Source organism: Haematobia irritans, chromosome 1 (genome assembly GCF_050003625.1).
Source record: "Haematobia irritans isolate KBUSLIRL chromosome 1, ASM5000362v1, whole genome shotgun sequence".
In the NCBI taxonomy this organism is placed as follows: Eukaryota; Metazoa; Arthropoda; class Insecta; order Diptera; family Muscidae; genus Haematobia; species Haematobia irritans.
In genome coordinates this window covers 181614549-181627112 of record NC_134397.1, presented here as the reverse complement: position 1 = coordinate 181627112, position 12564 = coordinate 181614549, and the positions used below count along the sequence as shown (strand labels likewise).

The window sequence follows — 12564 nt, the reverse complement described above, 5'->3', positions numbered from 1 at the left end:
AAATTTTGACAAAATTTTCTATAGAAATAAAATGTTGAAAAAATTTTCTATAGAAATAAAATTTTGACAAAATTTTCTATAGAAATAAAATTTTGACAAAATTTTCTATAGAAATAAAATTTTGACAAAATTTCCTATATGTTAGAAATACAATTTTGACAAAATTTTCTATAGAAATGAAATTTTGACAAAATTTTCTATAGAAATAAAATTTTAACAAAATTTTCTATAGAAATAAAATTTTAACAACATTTTCTACATAAATAAAATTTTGAGAGAATGTTCTATAATATAAAATATTGACAAAATTTTCTATAGAAAAAAAATTTTGCAAAAAATTTCAAGAGAAATAAAATTTTGACAAAATTTTCTATAGAAATAAAATTTTGACAAAATTTTCTATAGAAATAAAATTTTGTTAAAATTTTCTATAGAAATAAAATTTTGACAAAATTTTCCATAGAAATAAAATATTGACAATTTATGCCCACTTTCTATTTTCTATAAAAATAACATTTTGAGAGAATTTTCTAAAATATAAAATATTGACAAAATTTTCTTTAGAAATAAAATTTTGTTAAAATTCCCTAAAGAAATGAAATTTTGACAAAATTTCCTACAGAAATGAAATTTTGACAAAATTTTCCATAGAAATAAAATGTTGGACAAAATTTTCTATAGAAATAAAATTTTGGACAAAATTTTCTATAGAAATAAAATTTTGGACAAAATTTTCTATAGAAATAAATTTTTGACAAACTTTTCTATAGAAATAACATTTTAACAAAAGTTTCTAAAGAAATAAAAGTTTACAAAATTTTCAATAGAAATAAAATTTTGACAATTTATGTCCACTTTCTATTTTCTATAGAAATAAAATTTTGTTAAAATTTTCTATAGAAATAAAATTTTGTTAAAATTTTCTATAGAAATAAAATTTTGTCAAAATTTTCTATAGAAATAAAATTTTGGCAAAATTTCCTATAGAAATAAAATTTTGTTAAAATTTTCTATAGAAATAAAATTTTGTTAAAATTTTCTATAGAAATAAAATTTTGACAAAATTTTCTATAGAAATAAAATTTTGACAAAATTCCCTATAGAAATTAAATTTTAACAAAATTTCCTATAGAAATAAAATTTTGTTAAAATTTTCTATAGAAATACAATTTTGACAAAATTTTCTATAGAAATAAAATTTTGGACAAAATTTTCTATAGAAATAAAATTTTGACAAAATTTTCTATAGAAATAAAATTTTAACATTTTAAGAAATAAAAGTTTACAAAATTTTCTATTGAAATAAAATTTTGTTACAATTTTCTATAGAAACAAAATTTTACAAAATTTTCTATAGAAATAAAATTTTGATGAAATTTTCTATAAAAATAAAATGTTGATAAAATTTTCTATAGAAATAAAATTTTGACAAAATTTTCTATAGAAATAAAATGTTGATAACATTTTCTATAGAAATTAAATTTCGACAAAATTCAAAAAAAAATTCTATAGAAATAAAATGTTGACAAAACTTTCTATAGAAATAAAATTTTGACAAAATTTTCTATAGAAATAAAATATTGACAAAATTTTCTATAGAAATAAAATGTTGACAAAATTTTCTATAGAAATAAAATTTTGACAAAATTTTCTATAGAAATAAAATTTTGACAAAATTTTCTATAGAAATAAAGTTTTGACATAATTTTCTATAGAAATAAAATTTCGACAAAATTTTCTATAGAAATAAAATTTTGACAAAATTTTCTATAGAAATAAAATTTTGGACAAAATTTTCTATAGAAATAAAATTTTGGACAAAATTTTCTATAGAAATACAATTTTGGACAAAATTTTCTATAGAAATAAAATTGTGGACAAAATTTTCTATAGAAATAAAATGTTGACAACATTTTCTATAGAAATAAAATTTTGACAAAATTTTCTATAGAAATAAAATGTTGACAAAATTTTCTATAAAAATACAATTTAGACAAAATTTTCCATTGAAATAAAATTTTCATAACATTTTGTAAAGAAATAAAATTTTGAGAGAATTTTCTATAATATAAAATATTGACAAAATTTTCTATAGAAATAAAATTTTGATAAAATTTTCTATAGAATAAAATTTTAACAAAATTGTCTATAGAAATAAAATTTTGGACAAAATTTTCTATAGAAATAAAATGTTGACAAAATTTTCCATAGAGATGTTGTTGAAGTCTGCAAATCAAAAATTTCGTCCCCATCCACGAAAAATATCCCCAATTTGGGGGAAAATTCCCAATACTGGCATTACTGCTTCTTATAGCCAAAAAAAAAAAAAACGCTTTTGCACTTGAACACAGCATTATCGATAGACGAGTAATTAATTTTTATTTTTTCTTGTTTTGAAAAACATACAAAATAGAAGGTACGTATTTAATATTGGAACGAATATAATTTAACCATTTTTAGGGGAAGAGTTCTATCACCTCTTCTTTGAAATGTTGCCATAAACAAATTTCTGATTTCCTTAGCAAGAATGGAAGTGGTTGGCGCATACGCAGATGATATGGGTTTAGTAGTCAAAGGAAAAATTCCCATATATAATTAGAGATATATTATACAGGGAATCCTCTGGATGACTGAGAAAAGGGCGAAGGGAAATGGTCCTTTGGAAAGGAAATAGGAAAATTTTATAAATGCAAAAAATTATACCGGTGAAGTTCACCTCCTTAACCCTTCTGTGCGTTGTTGTTGTTGTAACAGTTTTTAATGTAGTTTCATCCATTTTGTTCTATGCTTGTGTAGTTCAGCTGGTAGCCAGATCAAGGAACTCTGCGACAAGGATGGGGTGTGTCCAGAGTGATCTGGTAGTGAGACGGGTAGGCTGGGCAAGCAAAAAGGTGACGAGTGTCATGTGGCCCTGGATTACATATGGGACACACGTCAGCTACGCTGCTATCAATCACTGATAAGTATGAATTAAGGCGGCTGCACTTGCCTGGGCCAAAACTACCCTTGTCTGCCGTGGGAGGTCTCTCTCCTCCGGTGCAATGGGCGGCGGTCGGACTCCGAGAACAGGATTAACCTTGTAGCTTCTCACCGCTTCAGCTACAATATCCTCATGAATCCTGTTCAGACCTGTCTGGTATGCTGCCTGATCTAGAGGCTCTTTTTTGTAACGCTGGATCTCTGGCTCTAGAAGGTGAAGATCAACCCTTACATTCCTGGGTGGAGGTTGTCTATCCACAAGATGGTGATTCGGATGACAACTTCGATGGCAACCCAAGAGGTACTGCTTTGACAACATGTAGTTGTGTCGACGCACTGGGATGATCTTGGTCTCCGCATAAAGGTGATCCAGGGGTGTACTGCGGAGACATCCCGTTGCGGTTCTAAGGGCAGCGTTCTGACAGGTCTGTATGTTATTCCACTGCGTATCGCTCGTTTGAGGTGTCCACACTGGCGCTGCATAGTTTACCACTGACCGGCCAATTGCCTTATATGTAGTTAACAAGGTTTCTTTGTCCGCACCCCAAGTGCTGCCGGCAAGCGACTTGAGGACCTTGTTTCTACCGCGGAGCTTATCACAAATTGCAGTGGCATGGGCGGACGACTTATAAAGGCAGTCGAATCTTGGGGTAATTTGTTGTCGGAATTGTTTCGCCATAGACTCTGACATTCAACTGCCTGCGTACTTCCGCCGTCCATGTAGTGAATAGTGTGGCTGAGTATCTGGTGGGAGATATACTCAAATTTCTTGCAGTGAAATAACTGGTAAGATCAGCGAGGTAGACATTTAATCGATCGCAAATGTCATCAACAATGGGCCGGATGCCATGATTGTGCAATCGTCCGCATAAGACACAATCTCGACGCCGTCAGGAGGGGGTGGAATCGAGGACAGGTAGAGGTTAAACAGTGCCGGTGATGTGGTCCCGCTGGACCTTTTTGATTTTTATTCCCACATAACTTTATCTTTTGCATGATTTGCAGCGTGATGGTTTATGACTTCTTGTATTAAAGTGTTTTAAGTTGGAAACTGTAAATTTTTATGTGATTGAATCATTAAATCGGTTTTTATAGGTATTTTAAAAAGTTTAGTGCGATTCTGCGTGATGAGGTCCAATGGGATCTACTACTAATTGTATTAGTGGTTTCAGAGCAGTTTAAAAAGCAGCGTAAAGATATTGCGACTTTTGTATTTGGAACAATTAATAACAATAACATCCTTTCAGAAAATACCGTTATTTAGAAGAATTTGTCATTTTTGAACTTTCCATGGGTTTCGTTGCTTCGTAGTACATAATTTTATGTCTTCCGAACTAAACGAGCGTCACTAAAACAATCGTATTGTTTCTCCTTCAAAAATCCATTTTGTTCAGAACATTCAACTACCAAAACAATATATTGTTGTTTGGTACGTATAAGTATACTTATAGGTACCTCGCCTGTGACAAACATCAGGGCCTCTAGAATACTAATCAAAAATTTAAACATTATCTGTATTCTATTAAAAATTAACGAAAAGTCTATATTTACAAACAAATATCTATATATGCAATTTGTGCGTCATAGAAGACTCCACCTATTCTAAATAATCGAAAAATATCGTGGGGATAACCTCTCTACCATCCGTTTTTTTATTATATGTCCAACGGGACCTTATCACGCTGGTATCGCTTCCGGTGTTATCACATACACAAGGGTTAAGATTGGCACAATGTTCCGTAAGAATATACACTTTGTATAACAGTAGATGTATCTGTATGGCTAGTCCGATCCGAGCGCACCACATTGTATTCATGGTAGGACTTAGCTCTCCCCAGCAATATTTAAAACTCTTAAACTGTAAGGCAATACTGTCAGCATCCTGCACGTATACTACCTCAGCTATGCTAGGTCGGAACCCTCAATGCACCAACTAAAAGGACCTGTTACATCTCACCAAACTCAATGGTAGAGTACCAGGTCCCCGGTAGACAGAACAAAACGATTCAGAGTTTTCCTTTCGGCAGGCATTAAAACAAAAATGACCCCACAACAGCTATTTGTAAGTTATCAAAAAATATTTACTAATCACATCGGATAGCTTTTAAGAATATTTGAAATCTACAATAAACCGATAACTGAAAAATTCTGTTTTTTGTGTGATTTTTTTTATAATTTTATTTTACAAACAAAATTAGTAAAAAGAAACTTATATTTATATATTTTTTTAAAAATACTTATACTAAAATTATTTTGTTTCCGGAAAAAGTGAAATAATGGGGGTTACTCGATTATTTGCTTTGTTGCTTCTTTTTGTGGGCCCCCCATCTCTAAAGTTGGAAATTAGAAATTTACATTTCAACTTAGCGTTTCATTACAAAACATATTAATCGATGCTGAAAACTTTGCACTTTTTGTCGGAAACAAAACCGCCATAAGACAATGACAAGTAGCAAATTTTATGAATTTCACATGGAAATATCAAAATGAAATGAAACGAGGAGAAAAATATGACCATGTCCAAACATTTTACAAGATTTTCTTCGAGGTTTTCGAATACAGCTATACAAAGAAATGTTGTGGAACATTCTGTAGTAAACATATAAGACTTTTTTGCCTTTAAAACCTTTAAGTTTTGGACAAAATTTGTTTATACTATTCAGCATTTCAGTTCTTATCCTCTTCATATTTGTGTGAACATCCAGAGAAACTATAGGCTACTACATCTAGGACTACAAACTACTAGTTTGTTAAAATCTCAGCAGCACGTGATTCCATGAGTTTTTCCATGGAATTAATGCTAGTCATCCAATTATCCAAAGTTGTGGCCATACCAGCAATTTGTTTGCGATCTAAGACACGAGGTAATACCTAAAAAGGGAGATCGTTGTAGAATGTAATAAAGAAAATTAAGTAAACAGTTTCCTGTCATACCCAGGACATATTGACCACACCAGCAACTTGATCGATTTCTCCCTTAACCAAATCCAAAGCTAAAGCTTTCATTATCAAGAGTTCAACTTCTTTCAAAGGCAGTTGGGTTTCTTTGGCAATATCTTCAAATGAAATGGAACGCTGTGTGGCCGAACGCTTGAAAGTCATTTCCATTAGACACAATAAGGAAATTTTCTGTCTCAATTTAATTTCATGGGCCAATAAGTCGGGTATTTTAGACCAGGTGGGTTTCATGTCATTGAACCTAAAAGGAAAAAGAAGAGTAACATAATAAAAATATGTTTGTGTCAAAGAAATTTTAATCGTCTTACTTTTTAAGATCACCGGTATTGAAAGCCTTTAGCAATTCAATCAACCATTCATTTTCGCTTCCTTTTAATGCTGTCAATATGGGATGGGCCAACTGTAAAATGGAAATAAAATACACTAAGAAAACATGCCTTTCATTTTTCTTTCCTATGTTTTCTTACCAATTCGCCAATATTGTAAATCCCTTCACCCAATAATGCTGCCAGACCCAAACAGAAAGCCTGTTGAGCCCATTGATCTTTGGGATAATCATCGATAGAACAGCCCAAAAATTGTAAACCGCAACGGTAATAGTCACTGTGTTTACCCACACGGCGATAGTATAGTGAGGCTAACATATAGTATTTGCCATGAACGGGCGTAACATTGCCTACGTCTTCCAATGTGTCACGCAATTCTTCAATAATTTTTTTGCAGGCATCCAAATCATTGAGGTCAGACAAATAAATGTTGCCTTGTAGGACCTAAAAGAAGATATTATTGGAATAAAACTGATATTAGAAACCTAGGCGACTTCACACAATAAAAGACATAGGCACCAATTGCATTAGACAAGATACCTTTGTGTTTCTCTGAGAAAATTTTCACTCCCAATGCATCCAAAGAAGCTCGCTTCACCTATCTGGATGTATGGGATTGAAATGTTTTAAGTTTCCTATCCTTTTTTGTTGAACACTAATGGCATATAGCTTGTCCATTAGTACATATAATATCCTACCTGTGCATACCAAACAGCTTCATCGCATATCTTCACCTTATCCTTGATTTTATTTAAAAATTCAATGGCTTCTTTCTTGTCCGAGATATGCTCCACAATAACCTCAACTATTTCCACAAGACCATATGGATTAATTCTAGAAATAGGCAATAAAATAACAAATACCCCAAACATCAACGCATTCGCCATCAATTGGTACTTACTTCATTTCGAAAGTTTGCAAGAAATTCTGATATAGCTGCAATAAAGCATCCTCATCCTGCATCGAGGCATGATGAACAAATTTATTCAATTTAATGGTCAATTCATTCCATAATCTGTAAAAAACCAATACCATAATTTTATAAATGTATTCAAGCGTGGATCGCCGCTCCAAACCTACTTCTCATTGTACAATTCTTCCAATGAAGCCCATTCTGCCGCCAATTCTTTGTTGGTAGTTTTCTTTTGATTAGCTAAGTAGCCAGCTACATTAACTGTGGGTTGTGCCATTTTGTTGGGGCTATGTGTTTGTTTAAATTTTCAGAAAAATAATTCGTGAAATATATAACTTATTTTCTACTTCAACGCAGTCTCCTCTTCGGTCTCAACCAAAATTTTGCAAATCACCAATTAGTGGTGGGAACCGTTATCGTTTTGTGATTGCTATCGATTACTAACAATGTTCGGCTGATTTCGATGACCGATATCTTCTTTGCGATAAATACACGTTTTTAAATACAATAACGTTGACTGGCGGTTGGCGAACTTCAATAGTGGGATTCTGTATTTCCCCTGCTAACATTTTTTGAATTTGACTGCGCTTCTTAGGGGAATCCCACCACCACGAAAACAGTCGTATACGACATCCAAAACTCGTTGGAAAGGCGCCGTCACTATTGAGAAGTTGTACCACGCCAAGTTACTACAAAACAGTATCGCATGAGTGCAATTATTAGGTGTCTTTTTATTATTTTTTTTAATTAGAACGACGCCAATAAGAGCCCCTTTAAACTATCAGAAAAGTGAATTTTAAGGTAGTTGTAAAGAATCATTGTGGTTTAGATGTTTATTAATTTGATTAAACATTTATAAATTCTAACCTAACCATCACATTTAACATAATTTTTTGCATTAAGGCCGGTATGCACCTCTAGCGAAAAATTTCATTCCCATAAGAAATGCATTGCTATTTATAGGCCGGTATGCACCTCTAGCGAAAAATTTCATTCCCATAAGAAATGCATTGCTATTTATGCTAACGAAATTTTCGGTAGCGTTCAATTTCGTGAGCTGGTACGCACCTCTAATGAAAATAACAGGGTTGTCGAAAGCATATTTTGGCAGCAAACATTTAATTTATTACAATCATTGTGTGCGAAAAGCTTTAAAAGGTCTGTAAATAATAAACAATTTATTTGAGGAATATTTGGAACATATATTAACAATTTTTAAAAGCGATTAGCTGGTTTAAAATTTGTGTACACAGCCCTGTTTTTTTGTTGTAGACTTAAATAAATTTTTGCTACCGAAAATTTCGCTAGAGGTGCATACCGGCCTTATGCTAACAAAATTTTCGGTAGCGTTCAATTTCGTAAGCTGGGACGCACCTCTAATGAAAATAACAGGGTTGTCAAAAGCATATTTTGGCAGCAAACATTTAATTTATTACAATCATTGTGTGCGTAAAAGTTTTAAAAGGTCTGTAAATAATAAACAATTTATTTGAGGAATATTTGGAACATATATTAACAATTTTTAAAAGCGATTAGCTGGTTTAAAATTTGTGTACACAGCCCTGTTTTTTTGTTGTAGACTTAAATAAATTTTTGCTACCGAAAATTTCGCTAAAGGTGCATACCGGCCTTTAATAAAAGAATGATGTTGAGTTACATGTTGCAGCGTCCGTCAGCCAGTGTGTTAATTGTCGATGGAGGCAGCGTGCCTGGAAAAATATTTGAAAAATTATAACTTTATTCCAGTTGGAAAGTCAAAAATTGTTCACCAATATACCTTTCACAATTTTAAGCGAAATAACTATGTTTTCAGCACTTCATTATCGTTTTTATTTAAATAAATTATAAGAAGCTAAGCAAAATATAAAATGGCTCTTGTAACAATAGTGATGGCAAAATACGTTCATGTTCATTTCATACTTTTTCATACGATTGCCCCATCACAGTTGGCGATTCTTGTAGTGTCACTCACGACACTGTGGTAGCGATTAGGATGAAATGGAACTTTGAAATGCTGGCAGGGTATGAGCTAAAGCAGGATGTTTGATATTACGGAACGTATGTGAAATTGCGAGCCGAAGTATACATATTGTTACGAATTTGATATTTCTAGATTTAAGTTTATTCAAATTAGTTTCCGTTAATTTAAAATTTCAAATTGTAACGGTCGAATTACGTCATCACTTGTTATATAGATAGGCCATGGGTGTCAAACTAAGTTTGACAGTTCCGAAGATTAAGAATAAACGAGAAAAATATAAGCACGCTTACAATCTCTTTCCGTTTCTTTTTTGTAGTTTGCCAATTTTACACAAAACTGGAACGTTTATGATGCACGAGAGGATTTTTAAATAAATTAACATATTAAAAGTTCATATTTGAAAAAAAAATTGTGACCAAAACCGCGAAAATTATGAAATTTAATTTTGAGCAGCATTGCTCTTTACGAACACAAAAGCAAATGCGCGAAAATTAATATTTGGGACTGACTCTTTAAGGTGGGTATTAAGTTCGACTTTAGCCGCTCAAAACGTCATTTTTCACGATTACTTTTCTTTAATAATCCATTTTAAGGAATACAAACTTTGTGAAAATTTGCTTTGGGCTTTTCCCCATCAAGTTATAATAAAATTTGCAACAAATACGTATAATTTCATGCATTTTTCTTACTGATTTAGTTTTTACTTTAGCGATTTTAGCGGCTAAATTCGAACTTAATACTCACCTTTAAGGTGGGTATTAAGTTCGAGTTTAGCCGCTAAAATCGTAATTTTTTCACTATTACTTTTCTTTAATAATCCATTTTAAGGAATACAAAGTTTGTGAAAATTTGCTTTGGGATATTCCCCATAAAGTTATAATGAAATCTGCAACAAATATGTATAATTTTATAACTTTTTTTGCTGATTTAGTTTTCACTTTAGTGAAAATTAGCGGCTAAACACGAACTTAATACTCACCTTTACGAAAAAATCAAAACGAAATGTCAGAATATTAATTTTTGGAACTGACACATTTTTTTAAAGAGACACATGGTCTATCTATATAACATCTATTGTCTATGCAGTACACATCGTAGAGGAAATAAGTGAAACCAATCAATTAAACAAACAAATTGTAGATTGTCGTTATTTGAAAAGAACTGAGTTTTAATTATCGGGTAATTACATACGCCTCAATATAAAAACGTAACAATATGATTCTTATGGAGAAAACGTAAATTATATTATCCCTTACAACATTTCAAAGTTCCATTTCATCCTCGTCGCTACCACAGACTCGTAAATGTCACTACAACAATCGCCAATTGTGATGGGGGAAGCATATCAAAAAGTACAAAATGTACATGAAAGTAGTTTGCCATCACTATTGTTAGAATAGCCATTTTATATTTTGTGAAAGACAAGCGCAACTAGCTTATTATAATTTATTTAAATAAAAACAACAATAAAGTGCTGAAAACATAGTTATTACGCATAAAATGTGAAAGGTATATGGTGCCCAATTTTCGATTTTCCAAATGGAATAAAGTACTGATGAGAAACTTTTTTGTAGTAACTTGGCGTGGTACAATTTCTCAATAGTGACGGCGCTTTTCCGACGAGTTTTTGATGTCATATACGATTGTTTTCGACGTGGTGAGGATTCTAAGTAGTGCCGTCAAATTCAAAAAATGTTGGCTGGGACATAAAAGAATTTATATATTTTTATTCAAATTAATAAACATCTAAAAACTTGTGTTTTACTTGACCACCATAAATCTTTTACAACTATCTTCAAATGTACTTTTACAACAGTTTGAAGGGGCTCTTCTACTACGTTCGCACTAGACACGAAATCCTCGTAAACGAGGATTTTGGCCGAAATTCTCCTAGATCTCAGTAGATTTGTAATGGGCAAATATCAGCTGGCTCGTAGAGGATTTCAACAAAATCTCTTTCAAAATCCCCTATACTGCCTTGTACAACTGTGGTTTTAGTTCTAAAAATGCACTTTTTGCAACCCTGCCCCAATTTTCCTTCTGGATGAATGGGTGTGTGCGTGTGCACATACGGGTTTGTGTTTGTATTGATATATTTACAAACAGCTGTTAAATCCTCAAATCAACGAAATCTCGTTATTTTGCCAGTCCGAACACTTGAGATTTGTAAAGTAATTTGAGTTCTAAATAGCGAGATTTCGTGCCTAGTGCGAACGTAGTATTATTGGCGTCGTACTAAATTTACCTAATAATTACACTCATGCGATTCTTTAATTTAGTAACTTGGCGTGGTAGAATTTCTCAATAGCGGCGGCGCTTTTCCAAAGAGATTTGGATATCATATACGACTGTCGTTGTGGTGGGGATTTCAGATTCTTTGAAAATTTTCGGGAATCTTTAAATATTTTAAGTAATAACAATCTACAGCTCCCAAAAATTGTTGTACATCAAACCAATTTACGGCAGTTTTCTTGTAGTTCCGTAAAAGTAATTTAACGGAAAAGTTAACTAACAATATTTTCTTCTAACGAAAAATTTTAACTGGTGGTTAAGGAAATGAATTTCAGAAGAGTCAAGTTAACTAACATCAAGATTTTTCTATTGTGATCAACCTTTTTTCTATTGTGATTTATATTTGTATGCATGTCATTTTGATTAATAATATTGGTGAGATTTGTATATTTATTTTGAAAAATGAACGAAACAAAAGAAAAAAGAAATCGGTAAGTACTAATTTCTTTGCAAATTCCTGATTTTAATTTTTTATATATATACACATTTATATTTAGTTGCCCGAATTTCACGCCCAAGGAAGAAGATGTTTTGATTTGCCTTGTTGAGAAGTATGCGCATATAGTCGAGTCATAAGTAACGAACGGTGTAATCTTCCGCCAAAAACAAGAAACATGGGAACGCATCCAAAGAGAGTTCATTGCCCAATGTAATGCCCAGCGGTCTGTAAAAAACTTGCGGGATAAATACGACAACTTAAAGAAAAAGGCGAAGGAGACGTTGGCAAATGACAAGAAGAGTATTTATAAGACTGGTGGGGGAAATTTTGAAAGCAAAGTAAACGCAAGTACATTGCGCATAGCGACTATATTAGGTTCATCTGCTACAGGATTGGAAAATAAAATCGACTCAGATAATTGTGAGTATTTAATACATTATCCAGTTAAAACTTCTCAATATGTACCTGGAGGGTCATCTGCAGTTTTAGAAGAAAATGTGTTGGAATCCTTCGAAGTTGTAGACGATGAAAACGTTATAATCGAAGCGGTGGAGACTTTATTAGATACTGAGGATGTGCCACCACTGGACTTTCAGGAAACTAAGCCTATAGAAAGTGTAAAACCTATATATTTTCACCCTATTTGGTTAATAGTTATATAATTTGAACTAATTTG

At 32.1% G+C, this 12564-nt stretch overlaps 1 protein-coding gene across 1 annotated transcript; it reads right to left on the bottom strand.

Moving 5' to 3' along the window:
• Nucleotides 1-5125: 5125 nt before the first annotated feature.
• Rpn9 (regulatory particle non-ATPase 9) lies at nucleotides 5126-7576 on the bottom strand. Its single transcript, XM_075292248.1, has 7 exons — nucleotides 7344-7576; nucleotides 7165-7278; nucleotides 6962-7097; nucleotides 6405-6707; nucleotides 6246-6337; nucleotides 5914-6178; nucleotides 5126-5850 (listed from the first exon to the last, which is right to left on the bottom strand). The coding sequence occupies exons 1-7, from the start codon at nucleotides 7451-7453 to the stop codon at nucleotides 5722-5724; spliced, it is 1149 nt and encodes a 382-aa protein (XP_075148363.1). The 5' UTR covers nucleotides 7454-7576; the 3' UTR covers nucleotides 5126-5721.
• Between the last annotated feature and the right edge of the window lie 4988 nt (nucleotides 7577-12564).